Source organism: Panthera leo, chromosome B3 (assembly GCF_018350215.1).
Source record: "Panthera leo isolate Ple1 chromosome B3, P.leo_Ple1_pat1.1, whole genome shotgun sequence".
NCBI classification, from domain to species: Eukaryota; Metazoa; Chordata; class Mammalia; order Carnivora; family Felidae; genus Panthera; species Panthera leo.
In genome coordinates this window covers 115139876-115166865 of record NC_056684.1, presented here as the reverse complement: position 1 = coordinate 115166865, position 26990 = coordinate 115139876, and the positions used below count along the sequence as shown (strand labels likewise).

The 26990-nt window shown below is 46.8% G+C and overlaps 1 protein-coding gene across 5 annotated transcripts in view; it reads left to right on the top strand.

Annotated features, from left to right (window-relative positions):
* SLC8A3 (solute carrier family 8 member A3) overlaps nt 1-26583 on the top strand; it is a 144382-nt gene extending 117799 nt beyond the window's left edge. For 3 of the 5 annotated variants that reach the window (XM_042943644.1, XM_042943643.1, XM_042943646.1), the window contains 5 exons: nt 10398-10501; nt 19458-19582; nt 20087-20186; nt 21869-22144; nt 24514-26583. In XM_042943644.1, coding sequence (XP_042799578.1) covers nt 10398-10501; nt 19458-19582; nt 20087-20186; nt 21869-22144; nt 24514-24890 — 982 coding nt within the window. In that variant the 3' untranslated portion in view covers nt 24891-26583. Of the gene's footprint in view, nt 1-7582; nt 7595-10397; nt 10502-19457; nt 19583-20086; nt 20187-21868; nt 22145-24513 lie in introns of those variants that run through there. The other 2 variants (XM_042943647.1, XM_042943645.1) reach the window with 2 other exon arrangements.
* Nucleotides 26584-26990: the final 407 nt, after the last annotated feature.

Sequence of the window (26990 nt, the reverse complement as noted above, 5' to 3'; positions counted from 1 at the left end):
CTGGAAACAATGTGTTGAGTCCTTCTCATGGTTCAAATCTCTGGCTTCCCCTTCTTCTTGGGCCAGAGAAAGCTCCCTGCTTTTAAGGGCCCATGTGATGGAACCAGGCCCACCTGGATAATCTCCTTATTTTAAGGTCAACAATATACCATATCATATAACATTATGGGAGTGATATTTCAACTGTGCTATATAATATACTATATCATATAACATTATGGAAGTTTGCCAGAGTTTATTCATGGGTTCCAGGGATTAGGACAGAACATCTTCAATGGAACTTTTAGAAATTTGACCTACCACAGCTTCCTCACCCACCCACATTCCTTTTAAAAGCCAAATCTCTGTTCTCAAATTTTTGAATTCTAGTTAGTTAACATACAGTGCAATATTGGTTTCAGGAGTAGAATTCAGTGATTCATCACTTACATACAACACCCAGTGCTCATCGTAACAAGTGCCCTCCCTAGTACCCATCACCCAGCTAGCCCATCCCTCCACCCATCTCCCTCCATCTACCCTTTGTTCTCTCTCATTAAGAGTTTCCTATGATTTGTTTCCCTCTCTTTTTCCCCCTCCTATAGTTCATCTGTCTTGTTTCTTAAATTCCACGTATGAATGAAACCATATGGTATTTGTTTTTCTCTGACTTGTTTCGCTTAGCATAATACACTCTAGCTCCATCCACGTCAGTGTAAATGGCAAGATTTCGTTTAAAAGCCAAATCTTCGAGTCTTTTTTCCAAAGGCTTGTTTGAATAAACCCACTCATACCTTACTTTATCAGATAGTTACCCGTTTTGAGGAGCCACTAGCATGGGTAAAATCTTTTGTAAATCAATCAGAACCACCTTTTGTCATCCTAACATCTCTTAAACATTTTAGTAGACTCTGACACTGTCAGTCGTGTGCTGGAACGAAATCCTACTAGTTCATAAGAGCTTATCGTTAAATGTTTGGGAATTTTGCAAGTTGCTTATTAAAACTTAGTAGCTTGAAATTGACTACAGTGGGAGTATTTACACTATGGAAGGCGTATGCCACAAATCAGAGTTCCTATTTTTTTTTTTTTCTCCCCCAGACAGCTGGTTTACCAGTATACCACTGGGTATGGACCTTTACAGGTCATCTACTTGACTTTCTATAGCATGCAGGAGTCCTTTCCATGACCATTTTCATGCATGGTCACCAACCTACTTTTTAATACCACCAGGAATGGGGCAGCCACTCCCTTATAAGCCAGTTCATCATATTGATGTGATGATGCTTGGTAGAGTCGAAGCCTGCCTCCCTGCCAACGGCCTCGGTGCTTTGGAAACAGTATTTGTGACAGCCCCAGAATCATTTGGAGTGGTGTCATCTTCTGAAACAGACCTCTCTCCTATGGGTCCACACATCAGACCTCATTTAGAAGCACAGTCTTGAGACCCACACTGAGTTCAAATCCCAAGTCTGCCCCTTATTTAGCTATGGCCTTGGGCAAGTCTCTTAACTTTTCTGAGCGTCCAGGTCTTCAGCTATAAAATAGAGATAAAAATAGTATCTAATTCATTGGTTATGGTCAACATTCAATGAGATAGTACACGCAGAGAGAAGAGCACCTTACCTGGCACGTTCCTATCTTACGGGTTTGTCGTGAGGATTAATTTACTAATATAAGTAAAGTGTCTGAATAGGACAGTGCCTGGCATGAGGCGAGCACCATATAAATATTAGTAAATTAATTTGAAACTTGGTTTCTAGACCCTTCACCATACTAGTCACCCTACTCTGGGTGCACTCCAGTTTCCCCTTCAAAATGTGGTCTCAAAATGGACCTGATAACTCCAGCCTTTGGCTGAAACGCTAGCCTTTGATTCCAGCCTCGTTCTCCCTGACTGGCACTAACATTTGAGAAGCTCTCTTATTTTCCCAAAGTTTTTAATAGAATCAGAGAGACTTCTCCAAGGAGTCTTGGGCCCTAGACCGACACTAGCATGGTGGTGTACTGGTTGCTTGTTAGAAATGCAGGATCTCAGGCACACCCTGGACCTACTGAATCCGAATCTGCATTTTAACAAGATCCCAGATGATGCATAGGCACATCAAAATTTGAGAAGCACTGTTTTGGGGACCCTATGGACACCTGTTTTCAAGAGGAAATCAATCAGGGCACCCTAAACCTTTTCATGTGACGAGGAATCTTCCCCCAGACCTTGGTAAGGGTGAGGGGAATGTCAGTGTTGGGCTGTCAGGGTATGATTGGAAATGGGAGGGGCTTTTCTGCCCCAAATCAGGGCCAGGAACCTGCCAGGGGAAGAGGAGGGGTCTGCTCTGGTGCCCAACTAGAGAGAGAAAGAAGACTTAAAATATCTCAACACAGAGATGTGAGGCTTCTGAACGCTGCCCCAGAAAAGCTGAAAGGTCCACGGTCAGCTCTGTCCCACAGCCCCGGCTCAAGGAAGCTTTCTGAGCATTAGCTGGCCTGGAGCAGCCAGGATACATTTAGAAACGATGAAAAAGGACCCTTCTCGATGCGGTGAAGAGTCATTTAGTAGAAATCAGAAGGGAAGAAGTCACCAAGTCAGAGACTATTTAGAGACTACTTCTAGCAAGGGAGGCCAAAGGGTTAGGAAGCCACCTACTCAACAACACAATGCAGATCCGCGTGTTAACCTTAATTCTCACCTGCCGCCTGAATTTAAATGGGAGACCTCTGTGGTTCCTCACTGTGGCCACAGCTCAGGGCTGGCATCCAGAGTTGATCCACCTGCTTGTAGGAAACAAACTGTTGGAGTAATAAGGTACATGTGCTAAAATCCCAGTTCTGCTGGGTACGAGCTCTGTGACTCTGGGAAAGTTACTTAACCTCTCTGAGAATTTGTTTTCTCCTCTTTAGAGCGGAAGCAATGATACCTATGTTGTTCGGCTGACGTGGGAATGAAATAAGAAAGTTCCCATGGTGTTGAGATTGTAAATGTATATATTATCTTAGATTCCTTCCTTGTATAAAGCCAAATCCACAGGGCCCTTCTCCAATACAGTATTCACCATTCAACAAAGAAATGCTACTTCCTCTCCCTTTCACCCTAAAGGAACTCAGTGGCTAAAGAGCGCCTTTCCCTCTGCAGTACCCTGAGGACCAGAGGCCTGATTTGGAATTGGGTGTCCTCAAGGCAAAGGAATGTTCTGAGAGGCCAGCCAGGCAGCCCAGAAATGGGTTTCCTAATCCCTCTGTTGTTGGTGGGAGAGTCCCCCGGGGACATCTTTTCCGAGCAGTGTAGCCCGGTCTTAGCTGGAAGTGCTACGTGCTTTGGCTCCTCCCTCAGCAGAAAGTTGGAAGGAGAAGCAGGGCGGGCAGGTCAGAGCCCTGCCCAGCCTCACCCCATGCATTCAGTCCTGGCTTGTTGTTGTAGAGCTTCTCCCATAGACAGACAAATGGAGCGGGCTAGTCAGCTGAGGGTTTAGATGGATGACATTGGGCTTCTGGTCTCTTTGTCCCTCTGGAAATCCTTAGGCGTTCTATCAGAATAGGCTTTTGTTGTTGATCCTAATGAGTTTTTGCTGCAAAGAGGCAGATGTGTTCTCAGGCGTGTTCGAAATCCACCTTTAGTCCCTCAGCAAGTCATGAGCGAGGGCCTCCTCCGTGCCGGGTGCTAGGACGGGGGCAGCAAGTGAGACAGGCTCCCTGTCACCATGGCCCTTACCTTCCAGTATGGACAGACTGTGGGCAAGTAAGTTAACAAACTAACCAGCTAACTTCAGGCTGTGATTAGTGCACTGGAGGAAACAAGCAGGTGGGACACGAGGGAAAGTGACCTGTGGCGGGGAGGTAGAGACGATGGGGAGGAAAGATACTGAAGAAGGTCACATGGCCGTGGAAGGCCTCTCCTAGGCCTTCCATGCTTACGTGGAGACCCAAAGGTTGAGGGTAAGGACAGACCCAGGCACAGAGAACAAGCAAGGACGATGCCCAAAGTGGGAAGGGGCTTGATTTAAGGAACAGAAGCAGGGGCACCTGGGTGGCTCAGTTGGTTAAGCATCCGACTTCAGGTCAGGTCATGATCTCATGGCTTGTGAGTTTGAGCTCTGCATCGGACTCTGTGCTGACAGCTCAGAGCCCACAGCCTGCTTTGGATTCTGTCGCTGTCTTTTTCTGCCCCTCGTCCCCCCTCAAATATAAATACACGTAGAAAATTTTTTTTAAAAAATTGAAGGAACAGGAAGAAAGACCAGTGTATCTGGGTCTCACAAGCAAGGGGAGAACGTTATGAATGGAATCATTGAGGTCACCAGCAGCTGATGATCTAAGATACTATAGACCATGATAAGGACTTTGTATTTATTCCAATTACAGGGGTGTGATGGGACTCAGATTGCATTTTTTTTTTTTAGTTTTTTTTTTTAACGTTTTTATTTATTTTTGAGACAGGGAGAGACAGAGCATGAACAGGAGAGGGTCAGAGAGAGGGAGACACAGAATCTGAAACAGGCTCCAGGCTCTGAGCTGTCAGCACAGAGCCTGACGTGGGGCTCGAACTCACGGACCGTGAGATCATGACCTGAGCCGAAGTCGGCCGCTTAACTGACTGAGCCACCCAGGCGCCCCCAGATTGCATTTTTAATGGACAATCCTGGGTTGTTACGGGGTTAGGAATTGAGGGAAGCGGCAAAGGCAGGGATCTCTCTTAGGAGGCTATTACCAAGTTCAAGGGAGAGGCAATGTTGTTTTGCTCTAGGTCTTGGTAGCAGAGGGAAAGATGGTGGCAGATGTATTAGGGTTGAGGTGGGGTCGAGAGGGAAGGGTGAGGAAAAGGAAGGGATCAGGGGTGATCCCAGGTTTGGATAGACGATGTTGCTGTTGACTGAAATGAGGAAGAACATGCCTGAAAGAGAACTCAAGACCTGGCTGGTGATTCTCACTCAGTTTAAATGTTCTTGTGGCTTCATTTGGGTTGGGCAGAACCGAGAGCTTACTTGGTTTTCTAGAGCTGGAAGGGATTTCTCATGCTTCCAGGCAAGGTAACGCCTTAACTCCAAACAGATGTGATGCCTTCCCCGTGACTGATCTCAGTGAGGGCGTCTCACACCCCGTCTCCTCCCCTCACTACACCCTCCAGCCAGTGGCCCCAGCCAGCTACCCTCACTTCCTTATGCCACCACTAATGTCTGTCCTCATTGCCCTGTCTTCCACTGAGTTGTCGATGGCATCTCTTATTCTATTTTATCTGTTCACTAAAAATCACAAGCGCAGTGTCTTATGACGTGTGGTCTGTCCAGCCCAGAGCTTGTTGCTGACAAGGCCACAATTTGAAAAATGTGAGTCAGTATCTGTGCTCTCACCCTTGACATTACAAGCCCCTCTAAGAGCTCATTTGGGGTCGATCATCCTGTATTAGCCAGTCCTTTCTTGACCTGACTTCTCTTTGCAACCTGTTCCATGTCTTGGGTCACCAGTTCTATGTATTGATTTCCCCTTATTTTCTGCCTTAATGATTGGAGATATAATACTTTCAGACATCAAATTGGGGTCATATTACTTTTAAGGAATAATAGTTGCTATTTAGTAAACACTTACTAAGGATCATGCACCCCACCAAGCACTTCACATGCGTTATCGGGGTGGGAGGGAGGGGAAAGTGGGTGATGGGCATGGAGGAGGCCACCTGTTGGGATGAGCACTGGGTGCTGTATGGAAACCAGTTTGACAATAAATTTCATATTAAAAAAAAAAGAACGCTCTGAAGTAGATACTCGTACTCTGCTTTACGTATGAGACTTGAAGAGCCTTAGCAAGTTGTCCAAGGTCACCCGGCTAGTGAGAATTGGAGGCTGGATTTGATCTCAGGTCCTCGTCTCTAATACCAGTGCCGCTGCTCTCAAGGAAGAAAGGCCAAAGAGGCCTCTCAGAGCTTGAACGTTCATGCTTTCTGTGGTGGCTAGCCAGGATTGTATGGGATAGGGATGGGTGTGGGTTTGGAGTCTTTGATTTTGAAACAGTGGGCTGGCGGGGGCCAGGATGTATTAGTAACTGCTATTAATTCACTTCAGGAACGACAGACCTACATTTGTTTCTGTAGGATCCACAATGTGGACAGAGGAAGCTCTGTAGACATCCAGCACTCTTAACAGTGACTCAGGAAAGCTTGGGAGAGCAGAGAGGTTGTCCCAAGTCAGAGTATAAAGATATTCCTACTTTATATGAAAATAAAGGCAGGTGCTGAAGGCCTCAGCCTCCTCAACAAAGGGCAGGCCTCGGGCCCCCCAAGTCTGAGAGAGCGCATGCCAGGGGCTCCTGTGTGCATCCCTTCATCCCGCTGCTGAGGGGAGACTCAGCTGCATGCGCGCCCCTCCACCAGTGTCCCATACCCTCTGCGAAAGGCCTCAAGTGGAGTCTGGTCCTGAAATGTCCCCATTATTAAGCAAAGGTTGGGAGAGGCCCAGGTCCATCTTTGTTTTTAAAGCTTTTAGTAATAGAAAAAGAAAGAGAAAGAAAGAAAGAAAGAAAGAAAGAAAGAAAGAAAGAAAGAAGAAAAAGAAAGAAAGAAAGAAAAGAAAAAGAAAGAAAGAGAAAGAGAGAAACAGGGAAGGAAGGAAGGAAGGAAGGAAGGAAGGGGGAGGGAGAGAAAAGAAAAGAGAAAAATGCAAATCAGGACTACTAAAATTGCTTTATATTTTTCAATGTTTAAATTAATGAAACATCTTTTAACATAAAAACAATATAATTGTGTTAGTCACAAAATCACTGTAGGATTTATAAGGCAGCCGTGATTCGGATCGTCCTAGAGTTAATGTGATCCAGTCAGCGCACCCCTGGGGCTGCAGCGTTCATTTGCAGGTAGCCTTGTAGTTTCTGCACCCAGTTATGAATTACCAGAATGCGTGACTTGAGCCACATGGCCCTCCTGGCTTCCCCGTGGTAGTCACTGCCACAGAGAAAGGGAAAAGTCCTTCTATTTCCAGGCAAGACTCCCACAGGCCAACGTGCCCCCCCATCCGTGTCCTTTCTATAACATGACGCTTTCAGAGCAACACCTGCTCATTTCAAAAGTCAAAAACTTAAAAAAAAAATTCTCTCTTGTCCTCAAAGCAAGAGGGCTAAGGAAACAAACACTACAGAGGACCTAAATGCTTGAGCTGTGATATATCTTTAATTCAGTCCTCTGACGACTGCCCTGGGATGCTGTAAGCATTATTTAGCCTGTTTGTGTATCAGTTACGTTATTTGTCCAGGGTTACGTGGCGTATCTCAGATTAGAACCCCAAACTTTTGACTTTCCAGTCTTCGAGTCTGACCATGCCACGAAGCCACACAAAGCCTAAGAGGAGCCCAGTGAGCCTGGAAGGGGGTCTGGGGCAGCCCCTCTCCTCTGTGCCCTCGTGGTGTTGGGGACACACTTTGACCTTTCTGGATCTTTTCACTGTTTTCATTCTCTTCCTGTTCCTTCTCCCAGCTGGCTGGCCCCCCACTGTGCTCCTTGCTTATGATACTTATTTTTCCATCCACAGCAAGACAATTCACATCAAGGTAATTGATGATGAGGCGTATGAGAAAAACAAGAATTACTTCATTGAGATGATGGGCCCCCGCATGGTGGATATGAGTTTTCAGAAAGGTGTAGTACCCTGTCCTCCACACTAACGTTAACATTCTTCTCTTCCCTCCTCTTCTGGTTCTTCCTGTCTCCAATCCGTTTGTCTTCTCTTCCCCTTTCTTCTACCTCTCTGGTTCACGTTCCTTTGTTTTCTTTCTTGTTCTCTCTTTTCCTTTCTTTCCACCTCTCCCTCTCCTCTCTCTGATCCTAGCTCTGTCCTAACACCTGCCAGCCTGTCACATGGTATCCATAAGAAGGATGTTCAAGAGTTGGTGGTAGTTTTTGTGGGACGGGGAAATGGATATGGGGGAAAACAGAGAGTGGGGAGAGAGAGAGAGAAAGTCAGCCAGAGCCCAGAGTATTATATGTGCGGCTCTCTGCTTCTCCCGGATGGCTTTATATATGGGAAAGAAAAAGACCATATAGCACAGCACCAGCAGGAGGGCAGCACTTGAGAAACTGGCCCAGATGCTCAGCACAGATGTCCATGGGCAGACATTGAGAATCAATGTATTTGGACTTGGGTTCTATTTGTGGTTCATCCCATTCCCCAAAGCAGCCTTTAGGAGCCATCCTTTTCACCATAGTCCTGTTGTCGAGGTGTGTTTCTCTCTCTGACCTTGATTAAGCTGAAAGTACAGGTTTGAGCTCCAGGTCTAGGTCGCAGGCCTACCTGTTGGACTCTGTTTTCCCTGCAAAGAGCATCCAGGTAGACAGGTGGCAGACGAGCTAGAATAGTGGGAGAGGGGATTCTGACTTGAGTGGAAGCTTTCCCAAAAGATCACAGGATTTCTCAGAGTAGATGGAGCCTTTGACTTCAATGTAAATGACCACACACATATCCCGGACTTCCAATGGGCAGGTCAGAACATCCTCTTCTGGACAGACCATCTATGTAGAGGGGAGCGGCCAGTATTTGGGGAAGCATTCCTTCCCTGGCAGGGCCATCAATCATGTCCCTCCAGGCCATGCCCTTGGTCATAGAGCACCCCATTTCCAACCCATGGCAGAGTCCCTGCAGGGGAAAAACTGCCAGGCTCCTATTTCGTAGACAGCCCGAGGTTCCCATATCTAGGGCCTAGAGAGAGGTTCCTAGAAAATTCTTTTTTTTTTTTTTAATTTTTTTTAACGTTTATTTATTTTTGAGACAGAGAGAGACAGAGCATGAACGGGGGAGGGTCAGAGAGAGAGAGAGGGAGACATAGAATCTGAAACAGGCTCCAGGCTCTGAGCTGTCAGCACAGAGCCCGACGCGGGGCTCGAACTCACGGACCGCGAGATCATGACCTGAGCTGAAGTCGGCCGCTCAACCGACTGAGCCACCCAGGCGCCCCTAGAAAATTCTTCTTGTTAGTCATTTAGCTTTGTCTTTTGTCTACTCAGCAAGGTATGTAAAGGTGTCCCAAAATAGTACCAAAAAGGGTGACTGAAAATGTACTTGTGAAACACGCACACACAAAACACAAACACACACCAAATCTTGTGTTCAACAAACCATCTCAGGTCAGTCTACCACTTTATAGATGGCAAAGCTGAGCACGTCTTCAGAATGGAAGGGGAACATCAGAGGCTCTGATTAGACATCTTAGGTTATTGTTTGTTAGCACCTCTTTGCCCTTTAGAGAGCATTTAGGTCCCAGGCCAAAAACAAAGCAAGCAGAAGAGAAAAATCATGGCTCACTACTGAGGCCTGCCAACCCCACTGTGGTTCCATGAAGGACCAACATGGGAAAGAAAAATCATGGCTCACTACTGAGACCCGCCAACCCCACTGTGGTTCCATGAAGGACCAAGATGGGGATGATCCAGGCCCCATAGCAACTTCTCCCACGACAGCAGGGCTGAACCAGCGTCATGCCAGTCTTCGGAGGGGAGTGATTTTCCAGGAAACTTTGCTTCCCTGAATGATTTGTTTTTAAAAGACAACATGCTTTGTTGAGATAACCCAGAAATGAATCGGAACCTCCATCACCTTTTCCCCCAGAGCCCAGATAATCAGCATTTAAGGAAGCCAGCCTTGGGACATATCACCCTATGTGATAGAAGTATAAAGGTGATTTAGAATTTGATGACTTCTATCATTTTCTTTACATTTTCCCAGGAGTGCATCAGCCATAAATATTAAAGCAGTCCTATATCATATTGTAGTTAATACATACTTATTTTAGTTCCCACCACTGAAGCCCTGAGGTAAAGAATGACAAAGATAATAGAATCCTGCCTTCCTTTCTCTCTCTCGCTGTCTCTCTCTCTCGTTTCCCTTCCTCATAAATACTTTAAAATTTTCTTTATGAGGCTCACATAAGAAGTGAGTATAGACACAAGGAAGGAAAACGAGACCCCAGCTAGGCACTGTTGACACATTTCCTGTTGTAGAAGAATCATTTCCAATGGGCTGGTAATTTACCTGCTTCCCAAAGAAATGCCAGTTACCATGTGACACCCAATGGAATGCGCTGCCTGACTCACCTCCTACTAACTATTAGCAGGATCTAAACTGACTCCTTCCCACCATCACCCCCTTTGTCCTTCCCCTTTCCCTCCTGTCCCCCCGGGACCCTTCCTTTGCCCACTTTTCCTTGTCCCCTGGCTCCCTTTCCTTCACACCCAGAAGGACAACTACGACCAAGGAGACAAGAAAAGCTGAGACCATTTTTTTTATATGAGAAATATACAATCCACCATAGTCCCGTCAAATGCCACCATGGCGGGACTGGGCTGCATGTACCAGGAGTGATGGGGAATGATTTTAAAGGCTGTGCTCCAAATGACAAACCAACCTACCGACCCAGTCGACACACTCTCTCTCTTGTTGTCCCTACAGGAAAACCATAAGGGTTAAAATAGTAGATGAGGAGGAATACGAAAGGCAAGAGAATTTCTTCATTGTCCTTGGTGAACCGAAATGGATGGAACGTGGAATATCAGGTGTGAGATTCTTTAAAAAACAAAACAAAATAAAACGACAACAAAAAGAAAGATAAAAAAAATTTAACTGAAAAGCAACAGCAGCAAAAAGCAACTCTATTTTTCACCCCCCATTTTCTTCCCTTTTCCTTTTTCCTCTTTTTGACCAATGGACTTTTTTATTCTTTTCCCTCCTGTATTCTCGCTCTCACCCTGTTTCGGTGTCATCTCTGCCTTCTTAGCCTTAGCTGATTACCAAGTCCTCCTTTCCCACCTTCTGGACAGCGCTGCAGCCTGAACTCCTCATTACCCTACTGAGTTACTTCCTTCCGCCTTGTGCTCCAATGATCTGATCACCACTGTCCCCTGCACTCTCCCCCACAGCCCCCACACATACATGTAACCTGTAAATGTGGAAACTCCTTGGGGGGTGGGGAGGAGAAGAAAAAGAAAGGAATGTGATGCCATGCATGTCTGTGCCCCTTCCCTGCCTTCTTCCCCTCCCACCCCTTACCCTCGAGCCTGGATTGAATGGGGAAGGGTCTGGGCTGGGGGCCGGGGCCCATGTTGCAATGATGCTTTGACAGTTTTCTGCTGCATTCCCCAACCTTCCTTGAGTGCTTGGCAGGTTATTCACTTGCAGAGGGGTTCATAGGCCCCTCTGCCCTTCATGGAGGTAAGTGTTTTATCTGACTATTTCACAGTTGGGGAGACCATGGTATGAAAGGGTATACCAATTGTCAGAGCCCACAGCTTCTGAGACCTCTCTGAGAGACAGCTGGCTTCTGAGGTGGTCATACAATCTGGAGTCCTGAACTATTCTTCCTCCACTTGATATCCATCCCGTCTCATTCCACCTCTATTCCTAGCCCAAGGTAGAGAACTTTATTTAGACTACTTGAGGACAGTGCAATCCCTAAAGCAGAAAATTGAGAGTCTGCAAAAAGAAGGAAGTAATTCCAGGTATGGGAATCTCCCCAGCCAGAGGGCCTCAGAAAAGGAATGACATTGAGCAGGCCCAGAGTGTTGACTCAATGGGTTTTCTAATAGAAGGGCCTCTAAATGGTGTAGTTGGTATTGATCCCCGAGAAGCAAGACGGCCCACAGGAGTCTGCCTTTGCTTGGCACCTGCAAATAGGCATGTCACCCAGATCCCAAGATAACCCTCATCCCACACCAGAGAAGTGGCCTCATCTCCTCTCTTCCTGAAGACATGCATCTTGGAATACCTGCTAGGGCTCCGTTACTCAGGGACTGATTATGTTGCAACCAAGGAAGATGTAAGGAAAGATTTCCTCCCTTGAAGAAAATGATTGGAAACCACTACTTCAGAAGTGTTGGAGGAATCTATGTGGGAATGGAAAAGGATGCTCTTGGGAAATACCAAGAGAAGGACTTTCACACTCCCCTTCAGAAGAGGTATGCTTCTGGGACCCTCATGGAAGATGGAACAGTGAGACCCACTTGTTTTTCAAAAAAGGATGATTATTCTTCAGTTATTTCATATTCACATGACAGAGAGCAGCATAAAGCCTTTCATTCAAGGACAGCTGCTAAGAAATCCAGCAACTGTACTCCTGAAGGCTATCGACAGGTATGATTGATCAGTTCTCACTGTCTTCTGGGGACTCTCTCTGCAAATCTGACCAGTTCTATGTCCACCCAGGTCTGGATATGCCTAGTGTTCTAGAGACAAAAGCCATCTCCATCTTCCATTACTCATCTTTCCCTTGCCACCTGATAAGATGTCGCCATGAACCTGACTTCCAGAGTGCAGGAAAAAAAAAATCTCTAGTTCCATTGCTTAGATTATGTTCCTGCCGATCCTCCAGTTACTACCGCTGAGAATATTCCCAGAAATCGTCTCAACACCTGCCCCACCTCATTCCCACCTCCCTTGTATCCATTGTAAGCTAGTTTACAATGGCCTTAGATGTCTGCTGCATCTTCATGATTGGTTAGATGCAGCAGACATCTAAGGCCATTGTAAACTAGCTTAATCAATTTCCACAGTCTCTGCTACTTAGGTGCAAATGAAAGCAGCACAAATGATCAGGGTAGCTGGAAAGAAGGCAGTGGCTCCAGACAAGAAGAATGGGTTACAAGTCCACCCATGACTTTATTCCACCATTAAAGAGGCTTTTCTTTTCTGCCTCCCCAATAAACCCTGATCAACAGCAGGACAGAGAGTGACACAAGATACACCTTGTGCTCTTCAAGAGACTCAGCCAAATGCAAAAATGCCTTTGTCTACTCTCCATTTGAGACTCTCCCACCACCCCCACCCCCTTTTCTGAACTGGGCTCTTTGTCCAACGAGATGTCAGCAAAGGCTTAGTGGAGCTTAGTCCTGGAGAGGGAGTAGGTGAGCAGACAGGTATCCTCCAGATCTTCCCGGTGACCAAGATGCCAAAATGGAAGATGCCAATAGGAAATATGTGCATTTCCAGACGTGGTCTCTTGTCTAATTTCAGTTTCTTCAGATTTTCCCATATTTTGGCATTAGACCATAAGGTAAAAGATCATACAACTTGATTGTCTAGACTCAGAATCAAATGAAAACCCGTCCTGATTTTCAGAATTCCCTGGTGTTCTCAGGGTGAGAAGCTGTACAGTAGAAATTGCTTTTCATTATCATTGCTGCATGGGAGAGTCTCAGGCACTCAGAACAGCATAGACTTTGCATGGTCAAAATGACAATTGCATTACAAAAAAAAAAAAAAAAGCCTGTATTTGAAATAGCAGATTCTATTCTTGGCAAACAAAACAGACTTGAGAGGTGAAATTAAATGCTCTAGACGAGCTAGAGGAGGGGAAAAGGGAGGATGAATAGGAAATACGGTTGCCCTGGCATAGAGTAAACACCCGAGTCCAGAAGTAGGCATCTGAGATCAATACTGAGCAGCATGGTCAAGGCTGTTGGGCCTGGACACTGAAAGCCTCATGTGGAAAGGATAGCATTCTCCCCCAGTCATAGGGCCTGTTCGTGCCCCGTCTTACCACATCAATGGGCTCACCCTGACAAGCTGCCCAGATGCTTCCAATTACTCACAGAACTACGCTAGTTCCTGTATGTCCCTGGGGTATGTGAGCAGGGATAAATGATGCTCACCTGACCCTGGGGATCAATACAGGGGAAAGTTCAGCTGCAGATTCTCTCATCAGCAGCAGCAGGAAAAACACCCTGGAGGTATTATGTCACTCAGAATTGGCCTATCTGGATCTTGCTGACCCATCTATAACTGCTAAATGGAAAGTCTCAAATCATGTAGACAATGACCAGAGAGTAGTACAACTCTAGCTGACTGCAAGCCCTCTCACTGTGTTAGAGATGAGCCTGGTGTTGGGAGGGACATCTGAGTGAAAATCAGGGCAGCAGGGACCTTTTTGGAAGAGCTACCCCTTGTCTTGCCAACATGGGTACACTAATGTGTTCAGGTTTCTGGTTTCCACTGGAACTTGGGGGCCAGGAGAGGCTCTTCCATGCAGATCCATAGAAGGAGCAGAATGAACAAGCTTTCTTGCTATCTATCTATCTATCTATCTGTCATCCTTCTATCTATCTCAATATAGCAAGGAGATTCACTCATCAATTACTCCCTTGGACTTCCATATGGGAGAAAGCAGAACGTCAACCTGTTTGCCCTGTTTATGTACTGTAGAGATTCTTGATCCACATGTGTCTTCAGTGGTTGCAACTGTGCGATGATGGATCATAGACCTGAGTTGCCTTCCTAGAGATTTCTAGAGGAAACAATTCACAGACACCACCCCCACTCCTTCCGCAGCACCATCAGTCACCAGCTGTACCAAGACTATGTGGTAGGATGTGCCCAAACTTTTATTTGATAAGAGCTAGGGAGTGTGGGGCTGTGCTAAGACACCAATGAGATGAAAATGTGGTATGTCACAAGAATTTTTTAACATAAGTACAGTCCAGGGGCTAGGGATGCCCTGTGTTAGGTACGTCTAACCCAGCTTCCCAGTCCATGTAGGGGCCTTGCTATTTGTCATCTTTCATCTACAAATAGCTTTCAGTATGACTCTGGTTTAGCCTGTCCTTTCTGGAACAAAAAGACCAGCATCCAGAGATGCAGCACCACTGGATCTATTACAATTGCCAAAATATGTGGCAAAAAACAAAGCTTTATTGAACACCTCCTAGTTGCAGTGACTTTGCTGGGCACAGGTGATACAAATGGTAGGAGTCCCTGGCCCTAACCTCCAGGCTGTATCTATAAAAAGATAAACCATTCAAAAAAATACTCTGCAGAACTTAGCTTTTCACTAGGTCATTCTTTGAGGGGAACTCAAAAGTTCTGGCCAGTGTGGTAGCTAGGAAGCTATTTGTGGCCATGGAAATGTTACAGTCCCTGAGAAGCTAAGCATGATCTGATTATAAGGTTAGGGATAGAAGCCGCGGGACTGAGCACTGTTCACTATTTTATGCCACTGCCCACGCTGAACTCCTGTTCAAGCCCCAGCGTCATATTCTCCACTGACAAGCCAGCTACGCTGGCAAGGTTGCGACCTCTACAGTTTTCCTGGTAACTGGATTCTCATTCCTTCACAGATATGATATGATATGGTATATGATATGATATGATATGATATGATATGATATGATAGCCTGATAACCTGATATGATAACCTGATTCCTTAGAAGATCATGAATGACCAACTCTGTCCCTGCTCCACTCAAATGGTCCTCCCATCCTCATTGCTTTTTCCCTAGTCCCCAAGAGTTACAGGGAAGGTCCGGGGGGAAAGTCAGGCTGCAGGGCTCTGGTGCTCAGCAGTCCCTCCAGTGGCTCATACCTCTTGCTGCTGCTGCTGTTGCGCATGCTCCAAATGCTGCCTTTTGCATGTGGCTGCAGAGCTCTCACCCACTAAGCTCACTGCTTTCCTTATACTGCTGCAACCACAAAGCCTGGGGACACTTTCAAGATGGGACCTTAATGCTCTTTCCTTTTCTTTCTTCCCCTTGTCTGGTATCCATTTGCAAACAGCGCTCCTGTTGTCTCCAGGTAAGAGGTGTCTTGCCCCATCTTTTCTACTTCTTGCCAGTGCCATTATTTAGTTTAAGACCAATGTCCTTTGATTTATTTAATAGGAACTGCGGGCTCGAGCTAACCTGACAAGTTCTCCTAAGGACTGAGAGGTTTATTTCCCTACTTGAAGTAATTGTGAGGAAGTTGACAATTCACTGAGCACCACTTTTGTCAGCGGATGTGGGTGAAGGCATAGCTGGTCTTCTCTAGGACCAGGAAGAGAGTTGAAACTTACCAAAGAGATAGTGGGTCAAGACTTCTGAGTCTTAATCATCTGTCATCTCATGTTGTGGGGCAGGAGCGGATAGGGTCATGATGGGATTCGAAAGAAAATACTTTGATCTTGAGGGAACCGGGGAAAAACAACCAGGAGCTGCTGTGAGAACATGAAACACACTTTTTAAAGAATCTGGAATTTTACTGATCCTGGAGATGTTGCATCTCATTACAGCTGAGACCTAAATTGCTAGAACTTTGGTTCATTTGTCATTTACCCTTGAAGTCACAGGTGCCGTGAACAAGAAGAAGAATTAGGATATGATGGGTGGTGGGGACAATTATCTGGCTGAAAATAGAAATCTTGGAGAATTTACTGTGGACATATTCGCATGCAGAATCTAGGTTCTGTTGTAGGACATACACCTTCTTTGAGAGCATGCTTGCATCAGTGGAATCAGATCATAAACAACATCCAACTTCGCGAGCAGATAGACAAGCATTTCCAGCATATCAGTAATACTCTAACTCTCAGTATAGACAGCGTGAGCTATACCAGATGTCTCAATGTAAGTTAAGATAACATTTTAAATTTCATCAGGTCTTTGAGCATGCAAAAAATTTTTAAGAGCATTTGAGAAGCAAAACAACTTACAGAATTCGCTAGTATTCAAAATTACATACAGGCTGCAGCCTCGTTTTGAGAAGGGGCAGTGTATATAGTAAGGACATTTGCCTTCTTGGCAGCCTTATACAAGAATAACAATATAAATAGGGAAACCCCTACATTTTTACTTTCTGGAAAACAAAATGACTCTAGCTTCCTTGGCCACTTGCTTCCTCTCTAGACCAACAGGATAAGAACTACCTCTGACTCCATATTTTCCACTCTTCCCCCAGGGTATTAATGCCATGGCATTGGGAGTTACTTCTCCACTTACCTTCTTGCCTGAGAAGGTGTTTGAGCTTCTTTGTTACAACTCTTGCTTCTATGCACCCCCACCGCCAACCACACACATATGCACACAACAAAGTTTGTGATTTAATTTAGGCTTTCTTGTACTTTTAACATATTTGTTAAAATACCAGTAGAAACCGAAATAGGAAAAGAAGGTGTCATTTTTTATATCTTTCAGTCTGTAAACTTTTCATTTAGGAGCCCATGGTTAGACTTAAAATTCATGGTAAATCTCCAATTCTTGTTTCAATTTTCCTGGGTGGACAGGCAAACATGGTTAACAATGCCTGGTGGTGAAAGATGGAGAGTAGATACGCTTCGTTCTGAGCTACCCCGCCAAGCTCAGGAACCTGGGAGTGAGGGCGTTAGTTAAATCGCCCCATTTCTTCCTGAGGATGCCTGTAGAGCATTCACAACATCTATTCTTGTCTGGCCTGGCAAGCTCTTTGTTCCTCCAATATTTGTTCAATCTTTCATCCTATTCATATTCTCTCTCTATCACTCTCTCTCTCTTCCCCCTCCCCCTTTTTCTGAGATCTGAGAGTTTGTTCAGTCAGCCCAAATGTCAAAATCACCTATCATTTATTCTCTTCACTTGAAATTCTCAGTAATTACATAAACAAATTATCAGAATCATTATGGTCTTTTAGATTTGAGACTTATCACTCTCTCAAGAAATTAATTTAAATGTAAAGGAATGATAATTATAAAAATAGGAAAAGGCAGGAATTACTACCAAACCAAGACACTAAATCAGAGTTGATTTAAAGGCATGTGAATCAATCACTTAACCGATCTATATGGAGTACCTCTGTGGAGCTATGGGAGAGCCAAAGATAAAGGATTGGTATTTGTCAAAGAGATTTTTGCAAAAAGCTAGATGGAAAAACTGACTATCACCACAGGGGTGGACAGGTCAGTAGGTAGATCAATATCTTGCCAGATGGATGTAGTGCCAGATTGATAGCTAGACACGGGGTTAGACAGGTACATTTATATGTCACTGGAGAGCTCATTATATTGGTATAATAAAGTTCTTGTGGCACATGTAAAGTATGACATGGGGGAATTGGGGAGGGAGGAATAGAATAATACGGTCACTGCTAGGATAGCCATTGTGATATGGTGCCAAAATGTAAAGTCGAGGGAAGAAAAAAGTACCCATGGTTTTAAAGAATCTGTGAGTCTTTTCCTAAAGGCTTTTTCTCAGAGTGGCTTGCAGTCTGGCTTCTAGGATCACTGACTTCATAGCCAGAAACCTGGATGCACCCAGATTTACCTTCATAATTAACTCATTAAAAACTCAGAATCAATGAATTCAATAAAATCAGGCTGCTAGAGGGTGTCTGTTTACTTAGAAATAGACAGGACATTGATCCTTGAGAAATAATTGCTTCCGAAAGCCGTCACCAACACTACCGGGAGGACAGCACCACGGACAGCTCCCAAACATTTTGGGATTGCCTTCTGTGTTTGTTGCCAGAAGCACTGAGTAAAACAGCCAGCTCAGGAATCGTCCACATACTTTCTTACCATCTTCATTCACGACAACTAAGAAAATCCTTATGTAAAACAGCCTCTCTAGTAACTTATACTCTTGGCTTATCGTCTTTCCAGTGAATTCCTTTCCTTGCAACTTCAAGAGCTCGAGTCTCACCTGTCCCTATGTTTCAGCGATTCCCAAGTTAGAGAGAAAAGAAGACCTCCCTGGCCTCTGACCCACTTTGTCCTTGAGATTATCCAAGGACCAAAGGATTTCCGTAGGAGATTCACTGTGTGGAATGAAAGCAATTAAGGAACTCAATAAAAGAATTAATTGCATGTAAGAATGTGGACTTGGAAGGAAAGATGTTTAAATGATCTCTGAAAGAAACAGTCTGCCAAGAGCAATTTCCTAATCAAAGGGGAATAAAAAGATTCAATCTCTATTTCACTCTAATCCAGAAAACATGTCTTCATGGTGAAGTGGTCTCAAAATGGACTCACCAGCTGAAGTGGAAAATTTTTCCCACCATTCAACATGAGAAGGGACCACTGGTAAATGAGTCAAGATGCTGAGGGATACAGGGAATGCCTCAAAAGAAAGTAAAGGAAGAGCTTCCTCTGGATTTTGATTGAACAAGTATTTCTGTTCCAGAAGAAATGGGCCTGGTTCCTACAGAAATCCTGGGGATCTTTCATTGGAAAATCATGAAATCTTTCAGGAAATCTTCCAAGTTCTCATTATGAGGATGACATTCACTTGTATGGAGTGTAGATATTCCTCCTTTCTCCTTTATAGAGGGCACAACCCCAGTGGTGTTGGAAACAGATGTTAATGGGAACCAGTAGACATACCCTTTGGATTAACGTGTGGTTCTGACCCCCAAGAATTTTTACATTAAGTAGTTGAACGGTCAGGCCCAGTAATTCAAAATTGTTAAAGCCTTTTGTTCCCAACTCTCCAATATCTCACCAGATGACATGGTGACTTTACTAGGTGCTGTTTCTCCAAAGGTCTTTGGATCAGGTTGCTCACCCCGGTATAAAATGGAAATAGGAATGTTTATCCCAGGCCTGAAAGGGACCCTCTCATGGTCTGATGGTTATAAAATGTTCAGCATGGTGTAGAAAGAGTCGCTAAAAAGTACACAAAGGACCCATTCTCAAGAGCAGTTTGCTTTGTGCCCACTACCCATGCCTCACACTCTGACCTTTAGCCTCCTAGGGAGTGGCGAATGTGCTAAAGCTAGTCTGATTTTGTTTTGTTGCAGAGGTGACAGACAGGAAGCTGACTGTGGAGGAAGAGGAGGCCAAGAGGATAGCAGAAATGGGAAAGCCAGTACTGGGCGAACACCCCAAACTAGAGGTCATCATTGAAGAGTCCTTTGAGTTCAAGGTCAGGCTATAAGTGAGCTCAAATTGAAGAATAGGGTAATGTGGTGGGAGATAGAAGTTCTGTTCCAGTTTCACCACTGAATGTGTGAAGTTGAAACTGAACAAATCATTTAACCACCCAGGGCCAGTCTCCCCATTTGTAACATGGAATGAATAGGGCCGGCCATTTAGATCCTAGGAACATTGGGAGGAAACAACATATAGAATAAATGGGCTATAAAGCCCCTGGATGTATTATCACTATTGTTAACTGCATTTTAAAAACAGAAATTCTAAAATTTTCTGCTCCGGGGCAAAGTTTATTGATCTCATTACCGTTACGCTCTACTGTATTGCTCTAAGTATCCACTATCCGTCATCACAACCAAAGAAAAGGGAAGTGGAAAGACTGACCCAGCAGATATCATCCAAGGCCATTACTTTGAGAATCCATGTGGACATGCCTGGAATGCAACAGTTCTGAGCGTTCTAACCTCATGATTCCAAGTTTTTCTCTCCCTGACAGAATACGGTGGACAAACTGATCAAGAAGACAAACCTGGCCATGGTTGTGGGGACCCATTCCTGGAGGGACCAGTTCATGGAGGCCATCACTGTCAGCGCAGGTAAGAGGGTCTCAAGACGGGTACTAGCCTCACTGGGAGAAGCAGGCAACACCAGAGAAGGGAGAACACAGCCCCATCAGCAGCTACCAATTTCTGGGAAGGCTTCTGTGCCCCAGCTCTAGTCCTTGATGTTCGCCTGTTTCACTGGGTCACTTTGGAAAAGAATCATGGGGTAGCTAAAAAAGCATGGCTATTTCTGGTTTCAAATCCTGGCTCCACTGTGTGACCTGGAACAAGTTATCCTCCCTGAACCACAATTCCCTCATTCGAAAAAGGAACCGTTTCGACCTTTCTCAGCAAAGTAAATAGAATGATAGCATCTGGTACCAACACAAACTGATTAAAATCCTGTTTCCATTATTACTTCCTCTCATTACTTTGGTCCTCCTTTTCTGTAAAATAGGGGACTCTTCTGATTAGACATGTGGGGGTCCGGAGTTTGTAAAATCTATGCCTTGATTTCTGACAGACCTCCACCCTGGATGATTCCAGACCTCTCCTTTGGCATGTACTGACAGATTCCCTCAGTGGTGGCCCACAGCACAGCCAGGGTCCCAGGCAAGGTCTCACCGCCACCGCCAATAGCGCCTCCTGGCATCACCAAGGCCCCCTTGTACTGCCCAGCTCCACCAGCCTTGTCTGCTTTCGTGAGGCTTTGTCGTCATAGCAACAACCCACAGGGTCATATCCCTAAGGCCCCAGAGCCAGAGCAAAAGTACGGCCAGGAAGACAGGGTGGCTGTGGCTGCCGCGGCTGCCCCACTTTTCATGTCGCCTGCTTCAGATACTCCCAGTTTCCCCTCTGGTGACCTTGCTTTGACCCTACAGAGACAATAAACAGAATATAGGCCACGTCATGTAATCCCCTCCTTTCTCAGAGGGGGGAACTGAGGTTCAGAAACAAGAGGTGATTTATCCCCAGCTTATGGATGCTCTTCCTGGCAAAGCTGTGACTGGAACTCAAGCGTCCTAACTCCTCCTCTTTCACAACCCAGCTTCCTCCGATGGTGTCAAAACCTTACAGAGGTTGCCCTGGACAAGGTGCCAGCGTGCCTCAGCGCATCCTCTTCTCCCAGACTGCTGAATGGGCAACTCTGCCCACATTTCCTGGCAAGGACCATGGGGCCCATGCCTGCTCTGTCCCATGGGATATTTGGAGGATGGCGCGGGCTCTCTGGTATGCCTGCATGATCTGGAATGACAGCCGCCCCTCTGGGGACGGATAACAACCAGAACCACGAGGTTATTGCAGCAGGCATATCAGGAAAATTAGGCACTCCACCGGTGTCCAGCGAAGAGGGGACACACAGCTGATTTCGCTGTTCTTCACACAGGCAACCTGACGCAGCCGGCTCCACCCTCCTCTGCTTCATTGCCTTGGCCCTCCTGTGTTCTTCCCCCAGTCTCTTTCTCTCTCTCTCCCTTTTCTCCCTATTCCCCTGTCCTCTGTTTCCCAGTCTCCCGCGGTGCCCTGCATTCACATCGACCAGTGGGGCACCCCAACTCAGGTCCCGTTTCCCAGCTGTTTTCTGGTGCCCGTGCCCTGGCCCACACCACTCCTCAGGAGAGAGCTGAGGTCTCCTGCCAGCCAGTAATGCTTGTCATGTGGGTTGACTCGACTTCCTCCTGAGTGGGGATCTGACCTTGCTGCCCTCTCCTGGGCCTGTTTTCTCTTGTCTCCAGCAGGGGACGAGGATGAGGACGAGTCAGGAGAGGAGCGGCTGCCATCCTGCTTTGACTACGTCATGCACTTTCTGACGGTCTTCTGGAAGGTGCTGTTTGCCTGCGTGCCCCCCACAGAGTACTGCCATGGCTGGGCCTGCTTCGTTGTGTCCATTCTCATCATTGGCATGCTCACAGCCATAATCGGGGACCTGGCCTCCCACTTCGGCTGCACCATTGGGCTCAAGGACTCAGTCACGGCTGTTGTGTTTGTGGCATTCGGCACCTCTGTGCCAGGTAAGAGTGAGGGGTGCTCGGGTTTGCAAAGAGGATATTCCCGGGGTCAGGTGACCCCTACACTTTGCCTCATTATCTTCCTTGCTGTCTCAGATCTGAGCTTAACAGAGCCTCTGCCCCCTAAGGTGCACAAAAGTCAAAGGGATTCCTGATGATATTGCCAACGAGGGCTAACATTTCTTGAGTACTTCTGATGTGTCACCCACTGTGTATGCTAAGCAGTTGACACGTTTTATCCCTGTGATGCTCACCAAAACCCTATTTACTAGACATAGTTGTCATCCCCACGTGACAGATGAGAAAACTGCGGCGCACAGAGTTAAGTCAACTGCCCGTGTAAGTGGTCCACTCTCTTAACCTCCACGTTGTATGAGCGCCACAAACAACGTAATTCAAAGAACATAGATTCTGCTCTTCTTCCATTTCCCTCTGGCAGTCTCTGAGATAGAAGTTTGGCCCAGTTGAAGATGCCACGTCCGAAATGTTTCCAAGCATTCTTGGCCTCCTCCCTTCGAGGGACACCTGTGGGGTACAAAGCGTCTCCTGGCAGCACAGGAGAGGCAGCTTTAGTGAGCTGTTGTCGTTGCATGTGATGAATTACACCTTTTTTTTTCTTATAAACACCCAAAGGCGAACAGGAACAGGCATGAATTTATTCGTTCATTAGACAAATATTTACTGAGCCCGATGCAGTTTTGTGCTAGTTGTTAAGGCAATCGTGGGAGGCAGGGCAGACGTGCTCCCCTCTCTGAGTGGAGTCCGTCAGCTAGTGACAGAAACCATACTCAACTACTGCGGTTGAAACCATCTCGATAAGTTCAATGAAGGGCAAGTAGAGATGCTGTGCAAGCATAAAACAGGGGGCCTGGGCTGGATCAGGGATGGCTTCCAAGAGAGGCTTATGGAAGCTGGGCTGGAATGACAAGGAGCAGTTAGTAGGCAGAGGGCTGTGTTAGCTTCGGCTTCTTACTTGGTTCAGTTGGGTGTCCAAGGCATCTGAACCTGAACTCCTGCCAGGGTGCCTCCCCACTGCCACAGCAAGGAAGAGAGAGCATCCTCTGACAAGCGGGTTCGGCTGAGTCCCATCAGACAGGACCCTGCTGGCTGGACCTAGGGAACCCCTTCCCGGACTGAGAGAACACATCCTTTTGGAGGGTAGCTAAATTGACATCACCCTCCAGGAAAACCTCTTCCCCAAGCCCCAGCACAGAGCAGTGGGATTATGTCTACATTAGTGATGCAAGAGAGTTGGCTCTCCTGGAAATGTGTTGGGTGGTGGGAAATTAGACAGATGATCCATGGAAGGCTTTGTGGAGGAGATGCCCTGTGATCCCTGTTCTCCGGGCCTCTGGGGACTGGAACTATCAGAGGGGAAGGAGAAGAACTGTCACAGGGGAAAAGGAACACATGTGGGTAGAAAGTGCAGAGGATCAGAGGTGAAAAATCAAGGTCATAGGCAAGAAAAGGCAAGAGGTTTTCTCTAGGAGATCTGAGAAAATTGGCAACAAGGAGGCAAGCCGGGACAAGCGGGCAAGGAGGGAGCTTGGGGCACTTCCAAGTCCTTGCAGTTGGTCCAGGGAGCAGCTGGCAGCATTAGGGGCTTGAAAAAGGTTATGTGATGGTCCGCTTCGCTGATTTCGTGGCTTGGCCTGAAACTCTCTGGATGAAGGATGACAATAGACAGAGGACCCTTCCATGAGGTTTTTAGGGCCAAATGTCTTGTTAATTTCCCCTGTGACCTTGGGTAGATTCCTTGACCCTTATTTTCCTTACCTGTGAAGTAAAAGGGTGGCTAGATGTCCCTGACAGTCCTTCCAATGCCTACAATCCATGCCAGCATCTGAAGTCAAACAGCTTGAGGGGCTCTGTGCCCCACATACTAACTACAAAGGCAGAGCCCTGTCTTCTTTGAACCCATACCTCACGGTTCCCTGGCGTGTCCTCTGTCCCCGTAAATCCAGCACCTAACACACTGCTGAGTCTGGGGGCATCGGGTCACGACTGTGTTCCGTGAGAATGCCCCACGTGATGGTTATAATCAGGCATCTACACAAAGCAGCTTCCCAGGAGGCCAAGGTTCCCTGGGGGAGATGGTGGGATAGCAAACTCCCCTTACTAAAAAAATAACCTCAAAGGAACAGCAAGCCCACTCAGTAAATATCAGCACCAGCAGGCCCTTAGGGACCTTTCACACTCCAGCAGATGAGGAACCTGAAGTCCAGAGAAGTGAGGTAACTTGTCCAAGGCCACACAGCCTGTTCATGACAGAGCTCTTGCCTCTCCTTCCTGAGCTCAGCCTTCTGGACACACAGGTGGGCCCTCCGCGTCTCAGGCTCCTTCCAGCTCCTGCTGTCTCTGCCCTTTTCCAGATATGTTTGCCAGCAAAGCCGCTGCCATCCAGGATATGTACTCAGATGCCTCCATCGGCAACGTCACGGGCAGCAACGCCATCAACGTCTTCCTGGGCATCGGCCTGGCCTGGTCCGTGGCCGCCATCTACTGGGCCCTGCAGGGACAGGAGTTCTACGTGTCCGCCGGCACGCTGGCCTTCTCCGTCACCCTCTTCACCATCTTCGCGTTCGTGTGCGTCAGTGTGCTCCTGTACCGTCGGCGGCCCCACCTGGGCGGGGAGCTGGGCGGCCCTCGTGGCTGCAAGCTGGCCACAACGTGGCTCTTTGTGAGCCTGTGGCTCCTCTACATACTCTTTGCCACGCTGGAGGCCTACTGCTACATCAGGGGGTTCTGAGCCACAGCGCGGGGCCTCCGCAGCGCAGGCCCCGGACTCCTCCTGAGAGAAGGGCGCTTCGCCCCCCTCTCCGGGTGAGCAGCCCCCGCAGAGGCAGGGGCCCAGCCCCAGGAACCTCACCCGACCCAGGCCCCGGCCGCGGACTGAAAGGGCAGTGTTTTGACCAACCGAACAGAGTGGAGGAGACACCCACTTTACAAAGTATTTAATTCAGTACAAACCAACAACAGCAACAAATCCACCTCCTCTCCATCTTCCCACCCATGTCCCCGACCCACCGCAAAGGTCAGAGCCTCTCACCGCCTTTGGATTATTCCTTTGCTTCTCCTTCCCCGGGGACAGGGCGTCCCCTGTCTGTCCGGTCCCGCTCATCCCTGCTCTCTGACTCGGCTGGCCAGGATGGAAATGAGGCCTATCCGTGTGGCTGCTTTGGGGCTCCCTTTTCGTTTCGTGGTAGTCATTGTTGCGGTTGCTTTCGTTTTCATTTTCCCGTCAGGTGTTGCTCACTGTTTGTTCGTTGTGTCTTTTCTTTCCGAAGTCAGTAACAGGTGCTGTGAAGGAGCTCGCGGTCTGAGCCAACAGGTAGATGCAAGGATTCTCAGCCGCACTCTGTCCCTCTTGCTGGGTCTCTCGGCTTCATCAGGGTCCTGCCCCCCAGGCTCCTTTTCTTCTGAGCGGGAGAGTGAGGGTGTTTGGGTGGAAGTATGTTTGCACACCTACGCAGGGCGCGGAAGAACGGGCTCGGCCTGAGATGGGGGCAGGAGGAGCCTTATGTGCTTATGTCCAGATCCAGTTTAAAACACAAGGTCATGGTTCCCTTCCCTGCCTTTCCAGTTGATTCTGTCCGCCTCGCTGTGTCTGCTGTGTCCGTGTCTTTATGTTTATCCTTCTGCAGGAAGACCCGCCAAGCAGGAGATGCGGGACAAAAATAGGAATGGTATGTGATGACAGAGGAGGGCAGCTGGGGAAACAAAAGGAGTAGATGGCTTCTCGAGTATCTTTGGCTTCGCATCGGAGGCAGAGAAGAGCTGTCCACCTAGCGAGATCTTTAAGAGGAAAGATTGTATTTAAAATGTCAGTGCTTCGGAGAAATGTCAGTTTCACCACCCCCTTGCTCTCTAACATGCCACACCAAGAGGTCTGACTGTATTTCTCGAGGTAATGCAAAAACTTAGAGGTTGGTAAGAAAACAAGGGGCTCCTTCCACCTCTCCTGGACCCTCCGGTCACGTCTGAGAGTATTTTCTCAAGAGAAGAACTGGAATTTCTCATCTCTCCCACATTCCTGCTTGTTTTTAAACCTCATGAAGCTCTTTTTCCAGCCTGTGGGCCGTTTCTTGCCCCAGTAAAGAGGAATCTTAGTTGTTGTCATCCCATGGAGACTGGGTTTATAGAAAAAGAGATTGCCGTGGCCTACAGACCTTTTCCCAACAAATTTGAAAAGGACCTGGCTTTAAAACACACACACGCGTGCACACACACACACACACACGAACACACATATGAAATCATCACAAAACTGCCCACAGATCTTTAGGCTTTCTGCATTGACATAAATACATTTTTTAAGGGGAAAAAAAAAAAGAAATTAAAAAACACCTGTTTAATTTTAAACACATTTTTTTAAGAAAAAAATAACTAAAAAAGAAACAGTGCTCATGTCATAAGCTATGTTGACAGTTGCCAGTGGAAATGTTGGGTTGGTTTAAAAAAAAAAAATAAAAGCTATACTTATATCTCTCTAAATACAGCTTGCTTCTCCCATGTTTCTTCAGGAAAAGGTCCAGGGGGCCACGTGGGGTTTCTTCTGGAGCAGATGTGGTTGAGGTGAAAGTGTCTTCTCCTATTTGTATCTCCTGTTGGCATCTGTTGTCCCCTCAGATGCTGGTGTGCCAGACCCAGTATTTTTAAAGCAAAAAAATCCTTCAGGGAAATGCCACCTGTCAGAAGCTAGACGTTTGGACACTGGGGTACAGAGGTAGCAGAACTGTGGTGATTACAGGAAAGAGCCTTTTGAATCAGAGAGGCATGGTGGGGCAGGAGTCCAGCCGGGCAAACGGCGCCCTGCATTGATCACCAAGAGGCGCATTCGTTCATGCGT